The sequence below is a fragment of the Perissodus microlepis genome, chromosome 20 (assembly GCF_051167445.1).
Source record: "Perissodus microlepis isolate ML-2025 ecotype Zambia chromosome 20, ASM5116744v1, whole genome shotgun sequence".
NCBI classification, from domain to species: Eukaryota; Metazoa; Chordata; class Actinopteri; order Cichliformes; family Cichlidae; genus Perissodus; species Perissodus microlepis.
The window spans coordinates 33,819,895-33,847,415 of NC_140480.1; the positions used below are offsets into that span (position 1 = coordinate 33,819,895).

General features: G+C 42.4%; 1 protein-coding gene across 1 annotated transcript; it reads left to right on the top strand.

Moving 5' to 3' along the window:
• Positions 1-531: 531 nt before the first annotated feature.
• Positions 532-26,388, top strand: LOC146365015 (myosin-7-like). Its single transcript, XM_084916162.1, has 46 exons — positions 532-578; positions 2,671-2,770; positions 3,546-3,649; positions 3,926-4,069; positions 4,156-4,312; positions 4,560-4,587; positions 6,169-6,262; positions 6,370-6,462; positions 6,569-6,632; positions 7,153-7,251; positions 7,680-7,783; positions 7,861-7,999; positions 9,541-9,659; positions 9,762-9,911; positions 10,228-10,398; positions 10,491-10,670; positions 11,483-11,615; positions 11,727-11,803; positions 11,946-12,033; positions 12,452-12,569; positions 12,640-12,763; positions 12,844-12,980; positions 13,253-13,423; positions 13,530-13,614; positions 14,246-14,488; positions 14,577-14,753; positions 15,754-15,899; positions 16,029-16,119; positions 16,200-16,357; positions 16,723-16,954; positions 17,363-17,489; positions 18,598-18,716; positions 18,827-19,023; positions 19,194-19,377; positions 19,482-19,647; positions 19,873-19,997; positions 20,068-20,183; positions 20,868-21,054; positions 21,264-21,473; positions 21,561-21,686; positions 21,937-22,027; positions 22,307-22,386; positions 23,579-23,683; positions 23,776-23,871; positions 24,534-24,677; positions 24,760-26,388. Exons 2-46 carry the CDS (start codon positions 2,671-2,673, stop codon positions 24,769-24,771), a joined length of 5,811 nt encoding a protein of 1,936 aa, XP_084772288.1. The 5' UTR covers positions 532-578; the 3' UTR covers positions 24,772-26,388.
• Positions 26,389-27,521: the final 1,133 nt, after the last annotated feature.

Sequence of the window (27,521 nt, forward strand, 5' to 3'; positions counted from 1 at the left end):
AAAGTTGAAGAATAAACAGGAAATTTCTGTGAATTAATATTTTTTTAAAAAGTCTGAGGCTCCGGCATTTATTTACCTTTAGAGATTTTAGAGCCTGAGGAGCAATGCTGACAGGTTTCTCTGATTTACCACATCAGCAGTTCATTGACAGCTTGGCTTAAGTTTGATGCCACGGGGTTAAATAAAGAATAATTGGGGTTTAATACCCAGAGATAGCCTGGATGGAATACATGTCAGAAAGATGGAACAAAACACAGATGGGCAGAAGCACAGAGGGGAAAGTCAGCAGTGGACAGTCAGTCTCCATAGATAGACCGGGATGCAGTGGGAGAAAACCGGGATGAGGAGGGAGCAGATGGGGCTTTGGTTCTGCTTTAGTTTGGTATTCTATCCTGACCACAGCAGGCCTTTTATGACCGTCCAGCAGACCAGTCTGCCCAGTCAGCTGCAGGGGAGGGGGTCACATGCTGCAGTGACCTTCACAGTGAGGTTATAAAGAAAAGTGATGCTCTTTGAGTTGCGCTATTGTGTTTTTCTGCACATCCTCAAAGATCTTCAAAACAGAGCCACCCAGCACAGTAAGTACACTGCCCCCATTTTAACAATCAGATTTCTGTGATGTATGCTTTGATATTTGACATGACTGTCATAGATCCTAAGATGAATTTTATTTGTACACAGCAACTTGGGTAACTGAGTTTTTAATGCAAAAAGTGCAAAAATTTAAAGGATTCAAATTTCCCAGCAACCTCAGCATCTGAAGGTGTTACCCAGTGTGTAACTGTATGAGTCCAGTATGTGTGACACTGATCTAGTGAACTTGGAAAAAGTTTAGTGCAAGTTTGCTACTGAACTGAAGACAAGATGCACGGCTAATAGCTAACACCATTATTATCTGCTCCTTGGTAACAGCTGTAGGATTGTGACGCAGTGATGAAGTTAGATGTACCTGTTTACTAATGTCCTACAAAAAAATTGTTTTATATGTTTTACTTTGTTTCATTTTGCTAAAATTGCACGTTATTTCCTGTTGCATTCCCACTGGCTGCAGTCAGATTGTGAGATGGTCATCCTAATTTTCAGAAACAGAATTGTGTCCCTGGTTATTCACTAATGTCATTTTGTATTAGCTGATTTCCGGTCCATTTGACAACAGATGCGTTTCTAATTTAATCAATTTAAATTGAATTTAAAAGACCTGGAGAGTTGGTTTCAAATCTGCTTCATTTTTAATGAAATAAGGTGAAAATTTAGCTTCATGAGCTTCAACAACTAAAGAGTCTTTTACTGGTGCTCAAAAGTATGTGAATGTTCTTACTGAACCTCGTTAAACTAGACAAGAACAGAAGCCTCAAAATATAAACAAGTACTAATGAAACATTATTATATTATTTTGCTCTTATTTTATAAGAAGCAGACTGAGAAACGGGTTTCTGTGTTCACTCCCAAATAATCAACATTTATCAACAGTTCAATACTTTACTCACCATATTTGAACTGTGGACTTTATGTGGACTCAGGGGTGAATGGATTTAGGTTTATTAGGTCAAATGTGGCCAAGCAGATGATTTCTGCCCACTAATAAAATAGTCTTCTCCCAGTTAACTCTGTCCTGATGTTGAAAAGGAAAAGCCAAGTGGACTTGCACAGCATTTTTCTAGAGTATTTGAGCACTCAGAGCACTTTCTTATGAAAAGCCTCATTCATCCAAGCACTTTGTTCTATGCAGAATCACTTTTGCACTAAGACATTTCAAACCCAAGATTCAGTATCAAGGACTCTTCAAAGAGTAGAGGAGGCAGGGATAGAACCACTGACCTTCTCATTTATAGACAACCTACCTTTTGAACCACAGATGATAGACGCTTCACCTCATCTTGTGAGTCTTAGTTAAGGCACTCAGACTCACACAAAGGAAGATAACTGAAGGGTTATATTTACTAGAAGAATTTCTATAGGCAGCATCAACTCAGCTGTGGGCAGTAATACAGGGAGACGCCTGAGCAATGCAAAGGGATCCTGTTGAGCTGATGTGGCAGCTGTTAGCTCTCTCGGAAAGCCTGAGTAATGCAGCGAGGTAGGCCAGAACTACTGTGAATGACTGCCATGCCAATTTGTGGACATCACAGTTTAGTTCAGTCCATGCCTGGGATTTACTCGCAGCTAAATAAAGATTTATAGTGCAGTCGATGGGATGAATGATCGTGGCTTATAATGAAACCAAAGATAAATGTGCTCATGTTCTATTTTTTTCTCACTGCAAATAATTTCAAGAAACAGACGCAGCCTCTACATGAGAAATCTACTGATGGCGTTTGCATTAAACAATGACGGTGCACGTCCTCTCAAGTGTGACTGGTGGAAAATGAGCATCTGAACTTTGTATCAGAACATATCTGCAGCCAACGTAACAGAACGGGAAGAAGTTGGTTCAGAAGTTGGTTCAGAAGTTGGATCAGTGTCGCCCTACCTTAGCCAGAAGAAAGCCAGCACTGTTATTTATTAGCATGGTGATAAATGCTGCTGTCTGAGAATGCTTTAAAAGTTTGCTCATGAGCCTTCAGAACATTTAAAGCAGAAAGTACCACATTTTTTCCACATTGTTTGGGAAATAACAGCCCTCCGAGGATCTTTAATGAATGCTCATATCTGTGATGTTTGTGTGTTCAGATGTCTCGGTTCCTGGACATGGCGGAGTTTGGAGAAGCGGCTCACTACCTCCGCCTCACCAACTTGGAACAGCTGGCTGCCAAGGCCCAAGCTTTTGACGGTCTCCGTTTCCTTTTTATATTTCTCTGTACCAGAGGTGGAAAATACGACAATCTGTACTTAAGTATAAGAAAAGATACTAGTGTAAAAAAACTACTCCAGTAAAAGTCAAAGTAGTGATTCAACTTCTTTGCTTAAGTACTGCTGCTCTGAGCTTTAGTTGCCCTGGCTGAGTTCCATCCTCTACACTGAGACTATACAGTTTATGTTGTTTTTATACTAGAAGGTATGAAGGTGGAAACTTCCAATTAATCTGTGCTACACCACAGCTGTGCACCAATCACACACTGTTCTTTAAAACCGGTACTCCTTACCTGAGCACTCCTTACCTTTGTAAAAAGACAAACAAACACCGGCCCACTTTAACACCAGACTATGACACACAGTATGCAGCAACCCTGGTCATCAATACACAAACAGTACTGCCTTTCATGCACTACTGTTTAGGCTCACATCGCTTTGATGTCTGAAAGTGCGCACTGACGTGTAATAACTCCCCTCAAATGTTAAACCAGAAGTAAGGCGCCTGTTTCGAAAATGTAAACAGTAGAAAGTACAGATATACATGTTAAAATGTAGGGAGTAAAAGTAAAATGTTTTCAGGAAAATAAATGCTCAAGTTAAGTACAGATACCTGAAAATTAGGAAATAACAAAGTAACAAAGTATTTGTACTTCCCACCTCTGCTCTGTGCATAGGTCTAGATGCTGTATGTATGTATATATATATATGCTAACGCATACTAAATAAAATACTATGTAATCCTTTTCTCTTAGGCACGAAGCGCATTTGGATGCCCGATGAAACTGAAGCATACACTGAAGTGGAGATCAGAGAGCTGAATGGAGACAAGACTACTGTGGAGACTAAAGACGGACGGGTTAGTCAGCCAGCTACTTCTAATTACTCGATATGCTGTTTATTCATTATTATTATTTAGTCATTTAATATGTTGAGTAGAAACACTCGAGCCCCAATTATCCCCCACAATAAAACTACATCTGCTTTTGATCTTTTTTGTTTCCATGCACTGTTTTGCTGTCCTGAGTTAAAATGTGTGGAATGTTGTTTTTCTTATTTCACAATCAAAAAACAAATAGTTAAATTTCACTTTGAGGGGTTTAACTAAAGCTTCATGTGTGTTTGTGTGTTTCAGTTTCTAATAGTAAAAGAAGACGACCTCCAGCCAATGAACCCTCCTAAGTTCGACATGATAGAGGACATGGCCATGTTGACACACCTGAACGAAGCATCTGTCCTCTTCAACCTGAGGAGGAGATACAGCATGTGGATGATCTATGTTAGCATCTACTCTAATGTACAACCATCAAAAACACGTTTCCATCTTCCTCACTGTGTGTTTCTAACTGTGTGTCTCTGCGTCAGACCTACTCTGGTCTGTTCTGTGTCACAGTCAATCCATACAAATGGCTGCCGGTCTACACTCCTGAGGTGGTGACAGCCTACAAAGGGAGGCGCCGTGCAGATATGCCGCCCCACATCTACGCCATCGCTGACAATGCTTACACTGACCTGCTGCAGAGTGAGTCACCTTTAGCCTCATCAGCCATGCTGTCAGCTTTCTCATTGCAGTCGTTGCCTGGCAACCAGCCAGTTGACAATGTCTTCTGTGCTGCACCTTTTATTCCAATTAAACATTAGAGGTATAGTCTGTGTTTGTGGTGTCAATGTACGGACCACTTTTTTAACAGTTGGCTTAGTGGATAAACTTTGAGCTCATGATTTGCCTTTTCTGAATATTTATTCACTTGGTTTTATTTCCCCCACAGATCGTGAGAACCAGTCAATGCTCATCACGTAAGTCAGAATCACAGCTGGTCTAACATTACGGTCGGTAATATGACATCATAATAAAAATACAAATGGAAATATGAATTTTATGAGAAAAGCAAACCATGTCCTGTATATAAACTTGCAGTTTATTTAATTTAAACCACAGACTACATATAAAAAGATGGAAGTAGCTTCTAGGTCAGAGCATAAAGCTGTTAACCAGGAACATTCTTTCTATTGGCCAGCAGGGGGAGACTCCTCTAGTTTCAAAGTCGTGTACAAGTCTATGGGTAAATGCCTCTGCCACGCCCTTGATTATTTAGTAAATATTTCATGATGGCTTAATGGTCACAATCAAGAGTTTATGGTCTTATTGAAAAAAAAAATGTATTGTGGAAATCCAAATTTTAAAATAAGATGGTGCAGAGATGACGAAAAGTTGCTAATGAGTATCTAAAATACTCCAAAACTACACTTCTGTTCACAGAGACACCCATAGTAGACAAGTCAAAGGGTAGAGGCCAGACAGATTTGGACCACCTCTCCCTGAGGAAAAGGGGTAGAGATAGGGCTAAAGGGCCCCAGACCCAAACAGAGAAACACTGACAGAAAACTCAAATCGACTTTGATGAGGAAGGATCTTCCCTATGAAAGGAGTACGTGCTGCAGTTAAAGGTGGATTGGTCTCAACCTCGGGAAGCCAACCATTAACATCACTAGGTCGAGACTGGAATGGAATCCAAAAGGAAAGAGGAAGAGAGAAAGCCGGAGGAACACATGGCTCAGGGATACTGAGGCACCTTGGTTCTTCTTTAGGAGCAGAAAAGTATAAACCACATACCAGGATTGGATTCTGAATTACTTCCAGTTCTTGGTAGCTGAGTGATCGTTAAACATCACAGCTCTCATCTGACTAGCATGATTTAACTCAGGGGTGTCGAACTCCAGGCCTCGAGGGCCAGTGTCCTGCCGGTTTCAGATAGCACCCTGGGTCAACACACCTGAATCAAATGATTAGTTCATTACCAGGCTTCTGGAGAACTTCAAGACATGTTGAGGAGGTCATTTAGCCATTTAAATCAGCTGTGTTGGATCAAGGGCACATCTAAAACCTGCAGGACACCGGCCCTCGAGGCCTGGAGTTCGACACCTGTGATTTAACTGTACTCCACATGGGTATCATGGCATAGGGATGGCAATAGGTCTTCCAGTTGTTTCAAACAAGGTTCCAGTCTTGGTGGTGGAAGTTTTACATCCATAGTCACTACTGTAGGAGAGCACAGGGCCTTGGTTTCTTCTGTAGACCCATCCATCGCTCATTACATCCAGTTAGTTAGCTCAACGGAAATAGCAAAAACACTCAGCTGAAGGCTTCAAAGCCTGTGCGTGACTGCACAATGTCATGATTTAAACCGAGAACAGAGAGTCGTGTTCTCACTTAATATGTGCCTCAGTGTATTCGTTCTGTCTTTCGCCTCAGAGTTGTAGAGTTTATACATGTCATGATGAAGCAGCACCAATATTTTATTGCTCTCATTCACTGATAAAGGCATATTTTAAATTGTTTAACTGAAAATTGGCTTTGTTTTTACACCATCCTTTCAGAGGTGAGTCAGGTGCCGGGAAAACAGTCAACACTAAGAGGGTGATACAGTACTTTGCCACCGTCGCTGCTCTAGGAGAAAATGTGAAAAAAGGAGTAAGACGCCTCAACAGTTTCCCTTTTCCTTAACTGTTCCAGTCCATAGTGAAAAAAAATTACCCATACTGGGAATATGTCTTTGCAATGTTTCTCTTTGTATTCAGGGATCTTTAGAGGATCAGATTATTGAAGCTAATCCAGCTATGGAAGCATTTGGGAATGCCAAAACCATCCGCAATGACAACTCCTCCCGCTTTGTGAGTTCATCCTCAAGGCTGGAGTGGAGAACACAGCTTTGTGTCTCATGTGAATTTCTGTGTAGACGTGTTGTAAAGACCGTGGGTTTGTATTTGTGTGCTTCAGGGCAAGTTCATCAGAATTCACTTTGGCCCAACAGGGAAACTGGCGTCTGCTGACATCGACATCTGTAAGTGTTCTCAAAAAGTTATTCCAAGTTTGAATTTGTTAAAGTTAAACTGCACTAGTCGAACATGTTAGCCTTTCTACTCAGCATTTTTCAAATGGCATTTTTATCACACAGCCACAAATACGTTTTAATTAAAACCATTCATCCATCTAGTGTAGAATTTTGTAAGGCATGCGGGTGTAAAAAGGGCTGAAACAGCACATTAGTTCACTGGAAACTTGTCTCAAAAACTAAAAGCTCTGGGGCATTGTTGGAAAAAGAGGTACATCCCAAACACTCCTAGCACACTGTGACAAATTACTGAGGAATAGTTTAAGTCATGCAGCAGTTACTATACAGTCCTCCAAGTTTCCAATATCTTACATTTCTTGGGCATACTTCATTTTATGGCTTAGTGGTATTGCAAGACAAGATGTGTTACTAACATCTCAGCGTCAGACACTGAAAGGTTGTGAGGTGTTGTGGGTGTCTCGCGATGCTTTGGCTGATGAGTGACGTAGTTTGTGTTTATTTTCCTCAGACCTTTTAGAAAAGTCAAGAGTTGTTTTCCAGCAACCAGGAGAGAGAAGCTACCACATCTATTACCAGATTCTGTCCAATCATAAGCCAGAATTACAAGGTAAAAAACAAACAAACAAAAAAACTACCCAGTGCTGTAACCTGTCCAATGAAAGACACCAGCTATATAAATGACACTCAGTTTAATAGAACTGCATTATTGACAGAAACAGAAATAAAACCAAGAACATGCAGAAAAATAAAAACAATGCATGCCTTTAAAATCTAATTTATCAACCCAGCAATCTGGGGAGGCTTTGGTGCATGTTTATGCACCCCCGTCAAATAACTTGACTGACCTAAAACAATGAGGCAGCTATTACAGTTTTCTGTCTTTGCCTCTGCTTACCAAATAACTGAACAATAACATTATGAAATGTAACCACACAAAATATGAAACGTGCCATTTACAGTCTGAGGAGCGTGGGAAGAAAGAGAGGGTTAACTGTGATAACTAATGATAAAATAATTTCATGATGTATGATGCAGACATGCTGCTGGTGACCACCAACCCCTGCGACTACCACTTCTGCTCTCAGGGTGTGACCACGGTGGAGGGCATCAGTGACGGAGAGGAACTGAGGCTCACCGATGTAAGAGGAACACAGCGTCTCAAAGAAAACTCTCTCTGATGATGTGTGTAAACTGTAATCTGTATGTTTGTGTGCAGCATGCCATGGACACGCTGGGCTTCACTCCAGAGGAGAAGTATGGCTGCTACAAAATTGTTGGAGCCATCATGCACTTCGGTAACATGAAGTTCAAGAAGAAACAGAGAGAAGAGCAGGCCGAAGCGGACGGCACAGAGAGTATGACCCACTAAACACCATCACAAAGACACAACAGTTAGTTTGTATAATGGATGCAAGCGATGCTGCCTGTCGGTGATTTTGGACAGAGCTTTCTGTTGTCTCGCAGTGTGTTATTAAAATGATTTTGGTAGAATATGATGGAAAGATAACAAAGCAACAATATAGAGTTTTAGCCTTTTTAAACAAAAATTACTTTTTCAATTTCAATTTCTTGATTAAGGTACAGAAAGTACCAATGCAATACTAATTGTAGGCGAAAGGTCATGAGCTGGGACTAACTGCAGACCTCGCCCAAATCTCACAATACACAACCTCAGAGGATGTATTATGAACTTGTGGTTGAGCTGCGACAGCCATCAGTTACATATGGTCCATTGTAGTTGATCTTTATAACTATCTGACATTCAAGTGAGCAAGTCCTCACCTTTTTTTATCTTTTTGTATAACTGTGAAAAACATGTCTAGTAGGGATGGGTATTGATAAGATTTTCACGATTCCGATTCCATTTTCGATTCTGTTTAACGATTCGATTCTTTATCGATTCTTTTTAAAAAAGGAGAACACTAAGGTCGATTAGCTCAGAACTTTGTTTTGTATCTTCTCTTTGAACAAGATAGAAATTTAGGAGTAACATGGCCTTACAAACCCAACAGTGAGATCTTAAGAGACCCACAGCCTTCGGCTCTTCAATGGGGTGTCACAGGGTCCCCAGGAAAAAAAATTGTAAATGTAAAATAATAAAATAAATATTCTTCTGTAGCAATAACAAAGTATAACATAAATTATTCAGTAGCAATTACACAAGAATATCCAGTAATGTCCCTGCCTACAATTAAAGACATTCACTTACTGAAAATCATCTGCTGTGGCAAATGGGTGCAAGCCTTTGACCACAAACTGAGTCACTGCTCGGTGACATTCGTCTATCCTGGCCTGAAAGGAGACGCTACCGGTAGACTGCAGCGAGAACTGCCAGCGTCTGAGCCAGACTCTGTCTGTCTCATCATGGTCACCTAAATGCACAGTAATGGCAGGTTTTGTAATAAGGCAGATCGCGCTAACATAATATGCACTGTTAGTTGATTATTTACCTGCCGCATTAACGGGAGAGGATGTGCAAACGTTACCGCTGCTGCTGGGTTGAGATTCACGAGTCCGGAGTGGAATTAAAAGCACGACATTCATTTAAGGTCATCGCGTGTTTTGTGAGCAAATGCTTTTGCATATTCGTAGTGTTTCCTCCCTTAAATGAAATCTCTACTTTGCAAGTATTGCTAGTAAAGTAAAACCAAACTTTTGAGCGTTTGAGCCGCCGTGTTTCCTGTCAGGTAAATGACGCTCCGCAACATGGTGACGTCATTCGGGGCGACTGGAATCGATAAGGGAATCGTTTGCAAAAATGGCAAACAATTCCAAGGAATTGAAACAGTGGGAACCGGTTCTCAACAAGAACCGGGTTTCGATACCCATCCCTACATGTCTAGTCTGTGCTGGTAGAGACCTCAGATAATTACCTGCATGTGGTTTGTGTGTTAAGGTGCAGATAAGGCAGCTTACCTGATGGGCATCAGCTCTGCTGACCTGCTGAAAGGCCTGTTGAATCCTCGAGTGAAAGTGGGAAATGAGTTTATTGTTAAAGGACAGACTGTAGAACAGGTGATCAAAGTTTTCTGTCTTACTACATAAACTTAACTGTAAATTTCCAAACATGTTTATCTGTGGTTCCAGGAAAACTAACAGGTTGTGTTTTGTGTCTAGGTGAACTATGCAGTGGCCGCCCTGGCCAAAGCCACCTATGACCGCATGTTTAAGTGGCTGGTGGGTCGTATCAACTCGTCCTTATACACTTCTTTGCCTCGTCAGTACTTCATCGGTGTCCTGGACATCGCCGGCTTTGAGATCTTTGAGGTACAAAGGAAATACAAAGAGACACTTTCAGCATCTTCAAATCCAGCCAAGGTCCAGGTCTTTCCAGTGACACCAAATATATGTTTTGAAGATAAATGCTACAGTAAAAATAGTGCGCAACCATTGGAATAAAAGTCGTGAAATCATAGCAAGGATATCCTAGATGTCAGCTCAAACCTAGCACAGGAAACACTAGTAGACAGCTTTGCAGAGAAAAGATTTTTCTTCTTTGGTGTCACTCGTGGTTTGGTCATTTTGCAGAGTTGAACATCTTTTGATCAGTAACTACAAAAATATGGTTCATTTCTGTTTGCAGTTCAATAGCTTTGAGCAACTGTGCATCAACTACACCAATGAGAAGCTGCAGCAGTTCTTTAACCACCACATGTTCATCCTGGAGCAGGAAGAGTACAAGGCTGAAGGCATCGAGTGGACCTTCATAGACTTTGGTTTGGACTTACAGGCCTGCATAGACCTCATAGAGAAGGTATGTTTGCGTGTTACATGGGTTGCATTGGATGATTCCAATATGAAGCCCATGTGAATATGAAATGAATTAATTAGAGCTCCTTTGTCCAGCCAATGGGTATTCTATCCATCATGGAGGAGGAATGTATGTTCCCCAAGGCCACGGACCACAGCTTTAAAACCAAACTTTACGACAACCATCTTGGGAAGTCACCCAACTTCCAGCGGCCGCGTCTAGACAAGAAGCGCAAATATGAGACGCACTTTGAGTTGGTTCACTATGCTGGAGTGGTGGGTATCCTTTCATAAAGTCACTTTTTCTGTTGTTGGTCATTTGAAGTCTACTTGAAGGTGGAGTTCTCCAGTTTTATCAGGACAATTTAATTTTGGTCTTAGCTCAGATAAGCTACAGAGCTACAGCAGGGTGATAGAGACGTTGTTCTGGCCTTTTCAGGTGAAGCCATAAAGCTTTTGATTTTACTCTTGAGCTTGGGTTGAAACTCTGGACATGTAGAATGTTGCTGGGAAGGGAACGTCGGGATGGGAATTGGTCGGGTGTGACTTTGAATAAGGAACACAAAAAATCCTAAAGATATAAACATGGAAAAAAAAATTGTGTTATATTCTCAGCATTGTTTTTAAAAGCTTGAGTTGACAAAAAAAAAAATCTTATGATGTTTTATTTTGGTATAAATGGACAAATGCACATCCAGTTATTTGTTATACAGGATCATACTTGTGCTTTAAGTCATATGAGAACCCAGTGGCTAGAAGAGCTCAGCAGCAAAGTGGCCACAGAACATCAGTGAAATTCGGTTACTTGTATTGACAGCAAGGAAACTAACTGATAGCAATGTGAACTGGATGGCTCTACAGTTAAAACAACTATCAGTGAGATTAAAGGATACTGTTGACTGACAGGTGGGAAAAACATCTGGTACATCTACAAGCTAACATCTGGACCTTTTCTTTGACCTGAGAGTGTCTGTCATGCAAATACGCTTTGAATGCAACGCCTCTCTCTCTCAAGTTAGATCTGGCCGAGGTTGATGTCACATTAAAGATTTGGTATAAAAAGCTCAACTGACTGGTGTGTGTTGTAGGTGCCGTACAACATCACAGGCTGGCTGGACAAGAACAGAGATCCTCTGAATGAGACGGTGGTGGCCCTCTTCCAGAAATCCTCCAACAAACTGATGGCTGGACTTTTTGAGAACTACATCAGCTCTGATATGCGTAAAAAAACCAGCTGCACTAAATATTTAATGGAAAACCGTTCAACTGCAAAAAGGAATTTAACTATATGAGTGTGTTTGGATTGAGTCTTGCTTTTTTGTGTTATTTTAGCTATTGATCCGAAGGCTGAAACCAAACAGAGGAGGAAGAAAGCAGCTTCTTTCCAAACTGTGTCACAGTTGCACAAGGTGGGTGTGACTGGCAGCTTCCCCTGAGACACCATTACAGTACACCGGGGGGCCTCCACAGCAGTCTCAGTTTGTCATGTGACCCTTTAGCCCCTGCTGTACGCTATGACAGAGGTTTCAACTAATTGTGTGTTTATTACAGGAAAATCTTAATAAGCTGATGGCTAACCTTCGCAGCACTCAACCTCACTTTGTGCGCTGCATAATCCCCAATGAGAGCAAGATTCCAGGTAAAACCATGAACCCTGGTATCTACTGACAGCTGGTGTCTGAGTCGTCCTCACCCAGAAAAATAAACTTGCTAAATGAATGACCTGTATGTGGTGGGGTAAAAGTTGTTTTTCACGTTGGCACCACTAAAGATGTTTTTATTGTCTCGTGCCAGAAATATTACCAAAGATATTGTTACTACTTTACAAGTCACAACAGACATATTATGTCTACATGCATTTGTTGATGCACTTTCAGTTTGGTTTTAGCGTAATGCTCGATTTTGTAAAGAAACCATCTGAAGTAATGACTTTTACTAAATTGCACTGAAAGGGAAATTCTAGTTCCTTCCCATGCCCCAAATAAAAATATTGTAGGACTGCACAGTTAAAGTATTCTCCAAGTTATTTTTTGAGATGCCTTCCTTTGTTTTTCCAGGTGTGATGGATCCCTTCCTGGTCCTCCATCAGCTCAGGTGTAACGGGGTCCTCGAGGGGATCAGGATTTGCAGGAAGGGCTTTCCAAACCGCATCCTGTACGCTGAGTTCAGACAGCGGTGAGTCCCATATCTAACACATATTTATCTGCTATTGCTCTTCAGTAATGGACTTTTTTTTTCTTCTCAGTTATCGCATCTTGAACCCTTTTGCGATTCCAGAGGACTCATTTGTGGACAACAGGAAGGCTGTGGAGAAACTGCTGGGCTCTCTTGACATAGACCACAGCCAGTACAAGTTTGGACACACAAAGGTACAACAAATTCATGCTTACCCTGCCTTTGACACCTATGTTGTTGGAGTTCAGCTGATGGTCCCGTTGCTTTGTCTCAGGTGTTCTTTAAGGCGGGTCTGTTGGGTCAGTTGGAGGACATCAGGGACAACCGTCTGTCTCAGATCCTCACCACCGTTCAGGCCATATGCAGAGGGAAGCTCATGAGGATGGAGCGACAGAAACTGATGCTGCAAAGGTCAGTATCACATCTATCAGGGGAATGAATGATAACAAATCAGTAAAAAGGAGACTTTAAAAACTTTTTAAGTGCTGATGCCAGAAAAGTTGATCAGAAGGAAGGAGGAAGTTGTATTTCCAAGAAAGAAAAGCAACCTCCACAGAGTTTAATGAATATATGACCATGCCAAGATGTTTAAACTTTGCTTATTGCAGCATGTTGCTGTTGTTTTGACTCTCATCAGCTGTTTTTTGGGGCTGATGTGATTTTTTTATTCTTCTTCCTCTCAGGGACGCAGCGATGGTGATCCAGTTTGCCATCAGGGCATTCTTCTCAGTGAGGACTTGGCCGTGGATGATATTATTCTTTAAGCTCCGTCCGCTGCTCAGGAGTGCCCAGGTAGAGAAGGAACTGGCCGCTCTGAACGAAGAGTTCAAGAAACTAAAAGAGGCCTACGGCAGGTCTGTTAATCCGCCGGCGCTTGAATCGGGGCTACAGCCTGAAATGAGCTGCACGCAGACAGACGTCTGATGTTCTGCCATGTTTCTGTTTGTTTTTTTTCATCAGGTCGGAGGTGAAGCGGAAGGAGGCGGAGGAGCGGCAGGTGGCTTTGGTTCAGGAGAAAAATGACCTGGCTCTTCAGCTTCAAGCAGTAAGCCATAAAGAAATTTAAACGAGTGGTGCCAGCTCACCACATCAGGATCCTTACAGCAGGGTTTCACAGAGTAATAGAAAACACAGAACTGAGTCAATGAAGGCAGAAACCTGGTGGTCATTAAAAGGTTAACATAGGTTTACTTTCTGCATTAGATCATGTTTTGTCCTGTTTATTGTTCGTGGTCTCTATAAATCTCTTTTTTATCGTCGGCCCACTGGTAGTAGACCCAGCGTAGTTCTGCTGGAGATTTCTTTAGTCATTTTTAATCGTGCGTTCTCGCCCTCTGAGGTCATAGTGATATATTTCCTGCTTTGCTATTTAAAATATGTTGATTCCTTTATTCTGGGTGCTTGTTTTAGCCTCAGCAAACCCTCTGTGGGTTTAAGCACCCACCGATAAAAGAAACTCTCATTGTTTTAGTGATCCAGCTAGTCATGGTCATGGGACATGTGCAGTCATAAGAGCACAATTTTAGTCACTCTGTATACAGTGTAGTCCATTATGCAAGAATTTTATGCACTTGTTCATAATTTTTAATATACCCTGTCCATATTACAGCTGTTAGCTACTGATATGCAGACTGGCCTCATATATTTAAATAACTTTTTGTATCCAAACAATCCAGGAGCAGGACAACCTGATGGATGCTGAGGACCGCTGCAACCAGCTGATTCAGTCTAAAATCTCTCTGGAGTCAAAGCTGAAGGAGATGCAGGAGCGCCTGGAGGATGAGGAGGAGGTGAGCGCCACGCTGACGTCCAAGAAGCGCCAGCTGGAGGACGAGGTGTTATCGCTGAAGAGAGACGTGGATGACCTGGAGATGACCCTGGCTAAAGTGGAGAAAGAGAGACATGGGGTTGAGAACAAGGTTTGTTCCCCAAAAGAGACCATATCAGTGCTGCTTTCCATCACTTCCCTCACTCACAGAATAATGTTTGTTTTTTCTCTCCATGCAGGTGAAGAACCTATCACAGGAGATGTCTGTTCTAGATGAATCCATAGCATCTCTGAGCAGAGAGAAGGCTGCCCTGCTGGAAGCTCACCAGCAGGCATTGAATGACCTCCAGGCGCAGGAGGACAAAGTCAACATGCTGGCCAAGGCCAAAGCTCGACTGGAGCAGCAAGTGGACAGTGTAAGGAGAGATATTCCTGGATTGTCTGACAGTAGGCTGCAATATAAACTGTTATTTATGGCGCTCGAGTGGAAGGATGAGCAGCTTGAGACGACTGGTTGAACCTGTGCTGTATAAATAAAGTTGAATTACCTGAAGTTTATTCAGGTAACTTTTTCATTTGTTTTTGAGTTTTAGTGTTGAGAAAAATCTTCATATGAAAACTCAGATAAAGCATCTTGAAGGCACCTCTGACCTGTGGGGCTTTTTATAATCCACACTCCACGCTGTGCAGTTTGCTGTTTATGGGATATCAGCTTTGAAACATACTGCCATCCCTCTATCCCCGTACACACGTCTCACGTTACCTTCTCCAACATGGGTAGCTGTAACCGATCACCGATAACCACTGCCACGCTCACCTGTCTCTGAAATGGACAATTCCCCTGTGTTTGTGTTGTTTGTACCTTTTGTAGCACTTGAATGGAATGAACTGAAAAATAATAAGTGTTGCTGTGGAGTCCTTGTATCCATGCTTCAGCTTTTCTGAGTAAAATTCTAGTATTTTGCTTTTCTGTTATTTAATTAGCAGAAATGTGTCTGTGTTTGTTTCAAACCTGCTAGCATTAGCTGGTCATTAGCATCTCACCCCAGCCTTAAACCTTAACAAAATCCAAACGAGTGGATAAAATTTTCACTCATACAGCATCACGATAGAGAGTAAACATGTTTAATTCTGCTGTAAAGCTGGACATTTCAGCACAGGAGTGTGTTAGAGCTTTGACTTATTTTTGAAGCCAGCTTCAAGTGGACGCCACAGGTCTGGGCTTTTGGCAGATTTTGGCACTTTCACACTGATTTCTTTTTCAACCCTGCAGGTTGTTAATTCTCTGTCCCTAAACAATCACTGAAATACCCAAAAGAATTTCTACAACCAACTTTTGAAAGCTTGTTTAGCACTGGTCCAGAAAAGACCTGTAATGTTCCCTGCTGTTATTACTGGTTTCTAACTCATGTGCAGGTTGAGACTTCGCTGGAGCTGGAGAAGAAGGTGCGGACTGATCTGGAACGAACCAAACGGAAATTAGAGGGGGATCTGAAGCTGTCCATGGACTCAGTGAGGGACCTGGAAAACCAGAAGGAAGAGCAGGAAGAGAGACTGAGAAAGTAGGAGAAATGTCTAGAGTTTTGGAATATAAATGTTTAGCTGAAAGGGCTCATTTTAACTGAAAAAAGGTACTTTATTACTGTCAATCCCTACAAAATGCTTTTCTCTCTCTTCACCCTTCTCTAAAGGAAAGACTTTGAGTTGGTGCAGCTTCAGTCAAAACTGGAGGATGAGCAGAGTCTGGCTGCTCAGCTTCATAAGAAGATCAAAGAGCTTCAGGTTGGCGCAGAGAGGATCTTATTCAGCTTCCTCTTCTTCACTGCTGCTGCTGTAGTTTGTTTTGTACTTGCCCTCCTCAGACTCGTATCGAGGAGCTGGAGGAGGCCCTGGAGGCGGAGCGGGCATGGCGTTCCAAGGCGGAACGTCAGAGGAACGACATTGCCAGAGAACTGGAGGAGCTGGGAGAGAAGCTGGAGGAGGCAGGAGGAGCCTCAGCGGCTCAGATCGCCCTCAACAGGTTAAAATAGGCTTTGGTGATTTCTAACTTCCATCAAAGGGATCCATTAGGGGTCAGTTAGTCAGAGCCACAGTAGCTACGTTAGAGGTGACCCGTCCTGTGTTTCCTTACTTTCGGTCATATACAAAGTGCTCAAATCATGGCTATTTTAAAATAACATGGTCATTGTATGCACAGTTACTTCCTGTGAGGCGTTGAGACTAATATGGTGATCTCAAGAACACAGCTCTAGCTGTATGTCAGAGAAACCCCTTAAAGATTACATGCAGATGTAGATTCCTACCTTTAGAGTTCGACAGTGGATGGATTAGTATCTCAATACTGAGATTTACCCAGATTATCACAAATACTGTTTTGTTGAACAGGAAGCGAGAGGCAGATTTCCTGAAGTTGCGGCGGGAGCTGGAGGAGGCGGGGCTTCACCACGAAGCAACAGCAGCCACCCTGAGGAAGAAGCACTCGGACATGGTGACGGAGCTCAGCGAGCAGATAGATGCTCTGCAGAGAGTCAAACAGAAGCTGGAGAAGGAGAAGGTGGAGTTCCGGCTGGAGGCTGATGACCTGGCTGCCAGCGTGGAGCAGCTCTCCAGGTCAAAGGTAGGAACAGACCTCCCGCTTAAGGGGCCACTCCACCAGGTTCATCAGTGTCAGTCTGCTCGTCATGTTGAGTCCTGCTGGCCCTGTTTATGCTGCCATGGATGCAGTAACAGAGCTGGGTACAGTGCTGCCTCTCATCCTTGATCTTAATCTGCCCAGAGGCCATTTCCAATGCTCTGACAGCTTTGTCCTCATAAAGCAGCGTTACTGTAAAAGAACTGATGATGGGACACAAAACAAGGTGGTTCTTGCTCTTGACCTGTTTACACTTTAAACCTGTGAGGAGGTAAAACATGTTAATGCAGTGCAGTGGGACCAGAATTGGTCACATTGTAACCACCGCACGTTGATCATGTTTCTTAGACCACATTAACTGTGACTTCTCTGTTGATTGATCTTTGTGTGCAGGCTGCTGTGGAGAAGATGTGCAGGGTTTATGAGGACCAGCTGAATGAAAGCAGGAGCAGAGCAGACGAGCTGCAGAGACAACTGTCTGAAGTCAACGCTCAGAAAGCACGAGCAGTCACAGAAACCAGTACAGCACACAGACACACAGACACTGATTCTACAGATTTGAACACCTGATTTTAGGCTGCCTGAATTTTCTTTCTCCTACATCTTGCAGCACTCTGTGTGGATGTCCTCAGCTTCCTGTCTGTTGTGTTAGGATTATTAGGACAAATGCTTAAAACGTACTCTATAGAAAAAAGTATTTAAAATGATTTCTATAGTGATCATCATAATAATATTGAACATTAATTGACAGCAAAAGGTGATGGAGAATTATTGAGATAGCAAAAATTCCTCTCCCTCTCAGCTTAAGCTTTGCTAACAGGACAAGTAGAAGGTCATAAAATGTTAATAAAAGCTTATTAAAGCTAGCGATGATGGCCATCACTACAATCATGGCTGAAATAGAAACCACTAGTAGATGATGTTGCTACTTTTAATGGCACCAATTTTTAAAAACTGAACTTCTTTAGTTTCCTTACATCGATGCATTGGTTTCTACACCTAGATTTCAAATTCCCCGTTAGATATTCCCCATTTTTCCATCTAAAACAAGAATTTCAGGCTCAACTGATGAAATACCTTAAAAGTAAAAACTTTCTGTATTTACTTTAGATTACAAACATGCAGCCCTTGTTAGGATCTAAATTACAGGAAGTGCCTGTCAGTCACCTACAATGCAGCTTTGAGATTCCTTCCCAGGCACATTAGTCTTCACTCACATCTGGCGTCAGGTGATCTCAATAGGTCACATGACAGGGTGAGGCAAGGTCTCACAATGGTTTTACCTGAAACCTCTGCTGATAATGACCCACAACTTTTTTTGATGTGGTAATTGACTTCATGGAGTCATCACCCCGTCCCGCACTAACAGTAGTAAATAGTGAACTATTGCACTGGTGGATAATTTAAGTATCTGAGGGTCGTTCTTGATAGTGTTCTGTCCTCTGAGTCATAAAAAGGTCCAACATCATTTTATGTTTGATCTGAAATGATGAAAGTTTTTGAATCTGTGCTTATGTTTTGTCCACGATTCTTAGTAAACACGCCTACCAAAAAATACAATTTGTAAAAATGGTAAATGAATATCTGATGTCTAAGAACTCATGTACGTTTGGCTGTCGCCTTTTCAGCCGAGTACAGACGTCGTCTGGAGGAGCGAGACGCTACGATCGCTCAGCTCCAGCGCTTGAAGGTGGGCGCTTGCCAGAATGTTGAGGATATGAAGAAACAGCTGGAGGAGGAGAGCAAAGTAATACTTAACTCTTACACTTGTAACACATCAGGTCACTACAGTGCTCTTATTAATACCTTTTTGAAGGTATTTTATTGGAACGAATGTATCCTGTGTCTGTGTTTCAGGCTCGCGTGGCGCTGGCTCATGCGGTGCAGGCATCCCGACACGACTGCAGCCTTCTCAGAGAACAGCTGGAGGAGGAGCAGGAAGCTAAGGCTGAACTGCAGAGGGCGCTGTCTACAGCCAACAGTCAGGTGGTTCAGTGGAAAGCAAAGTATGAGACTGATGCTGTGCTGAGGATAGAGGAGCTGGAGGAAGCAAAGTAAGACAACACTGCTGTAGCTACATGTCACTCTGAGGTCCCTTTCTAACACATTATAGGAGAATGCAAAGACCACAGTTTAAATTCTTTATCCAGTTTCATTCAAAGCAGCTACTGACTTTAGACTTTAGACTGGTAAGGTTTAATAAGTTGAATTGTTGTATTTGCAGGAAGAAACTGGTCGTGAGACTGCAGACTCTCGAAGAAGTTGCAGAGGCGTCTCAGGCCAAGTGCTCCTCACTGGAGAAAACCAAACAGCGTCTGCAGATAGAGATGGAAGACCTGATGGTCCAACTGGAGCGCTCCAACGCTGCAGCTCTGGCTCTGGACAAGAGGCAACGCAACTTTGACATGGTCAGACATATGGCACGATTCCCCATCATAACATTGGAGATTTACACTTTAATGCCCATAAGTAGGTGTGCTCAGAAACAAATGTGTGCACTGGTTTGATGCAGGTGCTCAGTGACTGGAAGCTGAAGTTTGACGAGTGTCAGATGGAGCTGGAGGCCTCGCAGAAAGAGTCTCGCAGTCTGAGCACTGAGCTCTTCAAACTGAAGAACTGCTATGAAGAAGCTCTGGACCAGCTGGAGACGATTAAACGAGAAAACAGGAACCTGCAGGGTACTGCAGTACCTCCCCTGTCCTCTTAACTTACTACAATCACACTGGTATCTTCATTTCAGGGACCTGGTCTTACAAGCTCAATATCATGGAGAATATCATGATGTGAAGAGAAGTTGTAGTCCAGTGAACAAACTACTTCAATTTTTTAATCCTTTTTTAATATTGTGGGAGTTAAGGGATTAAATTCCAGTGTATCAAAGTGTTTTCTTTATATATCTCTAGAGGAGATTGTGGATCTGACAGATCAGATCAGTCAGGAAGGGAAGACGATCCATGAGCTGGAGAGGATGAAGAAGATCCTCGACGTGGAGAAGAGCGACATTAGAGCTGCCCTGGAGGAAGCAGAGGTAATTAGCTGCTGTAATCAATTATCTATAAAGTCTTTATTGCCTGAACTGTTACCTTTCCATTGATCAGGGAACCTTGGAACATGAGGAAAGCAAGATCTTGAAATATCAGATGGAGCTGGAGCAGATAAGAGCAGAGATGGACCGAAAGATTGCAGAGAAAGAGGAGGAGATCGACAGCCTCAGGTAATAAATATATTAATAACAGACTGAAAGGGGCTTAATATATGGAATAGAATTGAATTGAATTAAATTTAATAGGCCTTTATTGTCATTGGAAAATGCTTGAAAGTGGTGCAAAGGAAAAACTGTTGTGTGGAAGAAGCTGTTAGTGAGTCTGGAGGTAGGTGTGGGACCAGATTGACCTGAGGCGCTGACCACAGGGCAGTGGGTCAAACAGGTGGTGAGCGGGGTGCGAGGGGTCACCTGTGATGGTCCTGGTTTTCCTGAGACAGGAGGATCTGGCGAGGCAGATGATTTTTTTGGGCTGTACCCTCTGCACAGCCTTCCTGTGTACCAGTCAGGAGGAGAGCACACTCTCCACCGAGGAGCAGCAGAAGGCCAGCAGTGCTTCTGGTCCAGGTTATTCTTCCTCAGGACAGGCCTACTGTTAGCTACTGTTAGCTGGCAGGCTAGATAGAAGGCTCTGCACTGAATGGACGGCCTGTAAGTGCAGCGAGCAGTGACTGTCTATAATTCTGCTAAAGCCCCGTCCTAAGGCACATAAGTACAGAGTCCACAGCAGCTCTTTCCCTGTGTAGGGTCTGCCTCAACCAGTCATACCAGAAAAAAAAGGTTCATAACCAGAGAAAGAACTGACAACTGCAACCTTAGTGCTGATGGAGAGGTAACTCCAATGCTGTCCACCAGGGGGAGCCAGCAGCGTTCCCTGGAGACTATGCAGGCCAATTTGGAGGCAGAAATTCGTCATCGTAGCGAGGCGGTTCGTTTGAGGAAGAAGATGGAGTCTGACCTGAACGAGATGGAGGTTCAGCTGGGAAACGCCAACAGGCAACAAGCAGAGAGCCAGAGGATCATGAGACACCTGCAGATACAGGTACGCTCACCTGTTCACATCAGAATGATGAGTAAAAACAGTGTCCAGGGAATGTGCTATTTACTGACCACACTGTGCTTCATTATCACATCAATCATGGACTGAAAAATGCAGTAGAAGTGAAAACTTCAACCAAACCAAAGCTCCGCCCCCTAGTGGCAAATGATATAACATGTAAACCAGTCTTTCTGTGCTGAACTCTATCGCAGGTTAAAGAGCAGCAGGTGGAGCTAGAAGAAAAAGTCCAGCTGACCAATCAGCTCAGAGAGCAAATCGCCCTCCTGGAGCGCAGGTGTTCGCTGATGTCAGCGGAGGAGGAGGAGCTGCGGGGGGTCCTGGAACAGACTGACCGCACCCGCAAGATGGCCGAACACGAGCTGGTGGAGGTGTCAGAGAGAGTTAACCTGCTCGCTGCAAAGGTTAATTAATTACGGCACATCAAATACAATCATGTTGAAATATGAGCATTTCATCATGACAGACGGTTTGATGACTTCCTGTTTTAGAACACGGGCCTCATGAACCAGAAGAAGAAGCTGGAGGCTGACCTGTCTGTGCTGACCGGAGAGGTGGACGAGGCGATGCAGGAGAGTCACAATGCTGAGGAGAAGGCCAAAAAGGCCATCAGTGATGTTAGTCCTGACCCATGACCTTTGATCCCTGATCAAACCAATTGCTGCTGTTAAATTGTAGTTTTCATCATAAGTTAACTGAGTTTGATGCTGGAAAACTTTATTAATCTTTAAATTTAATAACTCAGACATTTTAGCATTTCTTAATCATTTATTTACCCCATAAAGCTGCGATTCATGCATCCATCACACGCTCTGTCAGCCTCAAATACTTATTACCAGAATCCTGTTAATGTTTGTGCTTCACCAGGCGGCCATGATGGCGGAGGAGCTGAAGAAGGAGCAGGACAGCAGCACTATGCTGGAGAGAATGAAGAAGAATATGGAGTCTACTGTAAAAGGTACAATAACACTACTGACAAAAATAAATGCATGTATACTAACCCCTAACCCTAACCCTGTGATGTCACCTGTTGTCATGGTAGGTTAATAGAAACAATAGAAATTAGCTCGCCAAAATTAAAGCACAGACTTCTTGTCTGTTTGCTTTCTGGCACATTTGTTATCTGGATTATCTGAACACGCACGATATACTTTCCTCACTTGTAGATGATAACTTGTTCACATAGTTCACCTGCAGATGTCACCGAGTTTTTACAGCATCTATGTTCTTCTGACAGAACTGCAGGTGAAACTGGATGAAACGGAGCAGATGGCTCTGAAGGGAGGAAAGAAACAACTCCACAAACTGGAGACAACAGTGAGTGAAAACTCAGTCACAAAATTGTTTCTCACTGTGAGTTAAATCACGTTTCAGTGCAACACCTGGTAGTTTAACAAGGACACTTTCTACTTTTCCTTATTTCTGTCATACAGATACTCTTCTATACAGCGGTGGATGTGTTACATGCATTACATAAATAAAACCCCAAAACGTCTGAGTAACTTCTTAGGTCAGTTTCCAAAAAAGCACATTTACAGAAAAAAACTGCCTCTGCCAAGAGTCATCTTAAAAAAGGGTAAACATCTTTATTTGAGGTTTATCAAAGAAGTAATTGCCAAAGAATATTTGTGCTGGGAACAATTTTCCTCTACTGGTATCTGCTGCATAACAATGTAGGCACGCGGCATGTATAAACTTGCTAAAACCTTCTGCTGGAGGTGTCTTCCTGTTAAAAGGAAGTTTTTCCTTCCCACTGTTGCCAGGTGCTGGCTCACAGGAGGGTTGTTTGACTGTTGAGGTTTAAGCCTACAGTATAAAACACTTTCATGTGGCTGTTGTTGTAAACTGGCACTGTATGAACTAAAGTATTGTTGTGTTTTGGGGGAGCGGCCAGTTATCTCCCATCATGCCTTGGGACACGTGCTGCTGTTAAGATGTTCTTTTATTGTTTACGGTTACATGACGTTTAACTGTTCTGTTTATACTGCGGTACAAAGTCATTGACGGTTACTGTTTTACTACGAGTGAGGTCGGTTATGTTGTTGTTGACGCTCGGGAGTGCAGTGCAGCACGTGTTTAATTAAAAACTCTCCTGACCTGTTTGGGGAGGAACAGCAAGCTCAGTCTCTGAGGGAGGATTTGTTGCTAAGATTCCTCTGCTTGCCCCAATATCATTAAAAATGAAAACTGAAAAAGTAAATGACTCAAAAAAATCCCAAACTGAACGCACTATTAAATGCACTAAAAAATGCACTTGATAATAAAGAGACATTAAGTTATAAAATGGAACATCATTTGATTCTTTGTTTTTCAGTTTTCCTTTTTTAAATCAATTCGTCTTATTGGTCATTTTTACATTTGATTTTACCTTTTGTCATAGATTCATTGATGCATGCATATTTTTTACTGAGTCATTTAATTATTTATTCATGCTTGATTTTGGCAGTTTTGCTCCTCTATATCAGTAACAGGTAACCAGCAGGAAGTAAATCAGCTGCTGTGTGTGCAGGTGAGGGCGCTGCAGACGGAGCTGACTTTGGAGCAGAAGAAGAGCGAGGAGTATCAGAAGGGGGTTCGACGCTACGAGAGGAAAGTGAAGGAGCTGACGTACCAGGTGTGAGGTCCTCGCTGCATCCAGCTGCTGCTGTCATACAGATGTTGGTCCCGTCTTCTGTGTTTTCATTGGATCTTTGTGCTTTCGTGCAGTCAGAGGAGGACAAAAAGACTTTGCTCAGGATGCAGGAGCTGATTGAAAGGCTGCAGGCCAAAGTGAAGAGCTACAAGAGACAAGCTGAGAACGCTGTGAGTCTTCAGTAATGCTCTCGTCAATAAAATGCAAATCAGCATCAAAATGATTAAAAAACAGATCTTTTTTATTTCTATAAAGTCAATATCCCTGCACGGAGGGACTCACTTCTGAGCTTTTAATGTGAAACATGTGCAAGTATGCAAACATAAACATACATAAAATATACAAATGACTAGCAGGACTTTTCCTGCACACAGAAGGAAAATTTAGATCATAATCAGCATGTTCAGATTTTCAAGATTACCCTTAAAAAAACAATGATCCTGGGAGATTTTCTTTAAACAAAAACAGCATTTATTATTTCATTTTTTATTTGCTTGTTTTTAGAACAATTAGTGTGCTTACCTGTGTAGTCAACCCACTCCACCCTCCATAAAAGTACAGTTATTTCCTGAGTGCCACAGATATTTGGGACTTTTAGTAAATGCACAGTTTGCATTTACTAATTGATATTCTGACATGCAAACACTGACATCAACAGAGAGCAACCCAGAAAAGCCCCGCCCCTCAGTGGTCACGGCAGATGGCCGCCCGTCCTTGAGCCTGGTTCTGCTGGAGGTCTCTTCCTCTTAAAAGGGACTTTTTTCTTTTTAGAGCTGCTCTAATTTATATAAAATAACATCTATTTAAAAGGGATCGTCTTTTTGTCCACCAGGAGGAGCAGGTGAGCTGCAGTACCATACGTTTCCGCAAAGCCCAACACGAGCTGGACGAAGCCGAGGAGAGAGCAGATATCGCCGAGACGACCGTCAACAAGCTGAGGATTCGAACTCGCGAACAGACCAGCAAGGTCGCCATGGTGAGTTACGCTTGGACGAAGTAGAGGTTAACACTGTTTCGCTTCCATCAGTGTTCCTAATGAGCCGTTCGTGTCTCTGCAGATCACTGAATGAAGCTCTGCAGCATCTCCATCACTGATTAACTGACGTGTTGTTTGTTACCTGCTGTGTGTTTTTATCCAGTGTGTTTGTACATCTGCGTCTACTGTACGACAATACGTTTTTTCAATGAAAAGTAATATAACCTGGTTTGAAAGGGAAGTGTTGAGGGCTGCGAGAACATACGAGCGATCAGCCGTGTGTAAGAGGGGGAAGCATCAGTTCTCACCCCCTTAAATTTGTTTTGAACAGTTTTATGCTTGTTTGTTTTCAGCGGGGTTCAGCATGCTTAACCAAATTAAAGAGAAGACTATGAAGATCTTTTTAAAATAGCAGTTTAATCCCCCTTCCACAGTCAGCGATCCTGGAAAAATAATGTAACCGAAAGAAAGAAAGAAAAGAAAGAAAAGAAAGAAGGCCAAAAAATACTTGTTTTACTTCTCGTATGTGTCAGTACTTCATGTATTTCTACAGGCATTAGCCGAATCCAGGAAAAGACAACTGTACAGACCTACAGGGCTGTATACATGCTGCTGGGATGTGTATCTATCAGTTGAGCCATCAGTTCATGTAGACTGGCACTACTGGTTTAATAGTGATAGATTTAAAAGGATTTCTCAGAGACTTCTAATCGTTTCAGACATTTCATTGTAAAGATTAACGACGCTGTACTTTTATTTGGACTGTCGGACGTTTGTGTGGCAGTACATAAGATGCAAGATGTTAGGGAAGGGGACCAGCTTTGTCATAGTGGGTGACAGAGTGTGAGGCTGTGGCTATTTCCTGAGGCATACTAAATGTTGATGAAAATACTGCTGGTATTATAAAATCATGATCCAGTCCAATAAATACACCAAAGAGTCAGTAGCAGAATGAGCTGTTTGACACCGGCAGAGAAGATTTGGCAAGTTTTTCATGGTTGCCACACACATGTGGAACCATTTAACAAACAGGAAATAAACCGGCTTTCAACTGGGACAGGATTTGTTGCAAAGAAGCGTCGTTACAATAAAAAAACAATAAAACTATAAATGAATAAAAAATGTTTTTGCTAAATCAATTTAGCAGTGTTTTATGTCAGTACTGAATCGGATGATTTTGTGGTTTTTGTGCATAAAAAGTTTGGTTTGTAAATGTTTGTGGTGTCAGATGTAACTTCCCAATTAAAGAAAGAAAAAATAGCGTTTAGAGACCAGATGTTTAACCGAAGGGGGGAAAAAAACATACTCGAGGTGGTGGAGACCAAAAATGGAGCTAAAAAGAGAGCTTTCTGATTGCTGGATGGAACATCAGTGCTGGATTTTTCTCTGCCCACTGGTGATGGCCAAAAGCATGTTAATGGGAAGGAGTTCAAACAAAAGAAATGTGCCTATATTCAGACTGTAAGTATGTTGATGTGTGGCTTTATAATTATTTGTTTTACTGTGTAGTGACCAATAAAAGCCTGATGCTGTTGACTGCTGCTTTTGGTCCACTCTTCTATATGTTGTTCTTTCAGGTTTGTGGCCTTTCATTTCTGCACAGCTCTCGTAAAATACCGTCACAGCCTTTCAGTCCGGTTCATGTCTGAACTTTGGGCCGTTGCAGCAACATCTTGTTGTAGATCTGCTGCAGTGCTTGGGATCATTAGCCTTGTCTCAATTCAGGGCCTGCATCCTTCGGAGGACCCAGCCTTCGCAGTCTATGTGGGCCGGGTCCTCCGAAGACCGAGAAGGGCAGAAGTGCGAGGCTGTGTAATGGGACGGTCTCGCCTTCAGATTCGCGTCAAAATATAACAGGACACTGGAGTAAATTCTCAATCATCTCACACTTCAGTTTAATCAGTTTTCTGTTTATTCAGCTGTGTGAAAACCATGTTTAATCTCAGCCAAACTGATTTACTCAGGAACAAATAAAACACTGAAAGAAACCAAATATTTGGAAGTTATCTAAGTCACTTATATATCATGTTCAGTTCAGTAGCCAAATTCTGGGGTAGGTTGGGCCACGAACGGTACACCCGACCCATCCTTCAAATTCGTGGAAATTAAGGACACATTTGTCGGCCGCATTTGGAGCAGCCTTCGAATTGGGACAGCCTTCGTCATGTCGCGTTGACATAATCGGCCTTCAAATGCGGCCTGGATGCAGCCTATGAATTGTTACAGTGATCGTCTGTCACTGTCACAAAGATGATGTCACATTAGATTCCGTTTTACTTTGGTATACATAGTTCACGGTTGTGATCGGAAGGTGCCCAAGCCTAAATCATCATCCCTCCGCCGCCGTGCTGACAGCTGGTGTTCGTGCTGATATGCTGTTTGTCGCAGCAGCACGTTAGGAGGAAACCAAACGTCTCCGCTTTAGTCTCGTCTGTCCAGAGGACATTTTTTAAGGTTTGCGGTTTATTCATTTGCAGCTTTGCAAATCTAGACTGTGCTGTCATGGTCTTATTTTAGGGAAGAGACTCTTTCCTGGAGACCTTTCAAAATAAGACACACCTGTTCAGTCTTTTTCTTTAACCTTTAACATGCTATCTTTTTTAGCTTTTTACATTTTTTTTACAGCTTTTCTGAGCATTGCTGTCGGACCTTTGGAGGAATTTGCTGGGAGGTTCACTACTGGCATCTGTTTTGATTGTTTTCCACTTTCTTACTTAGAATGATCACACATGCATCCACATCAGTGAAGTAAATCTGATTAGCAGCACGTACCATATCACTTCATTATTCCTAGGGAAGCACCTGGGAAAAAGACTGAAAAAACTTTCTTTCTTATAAATCTTC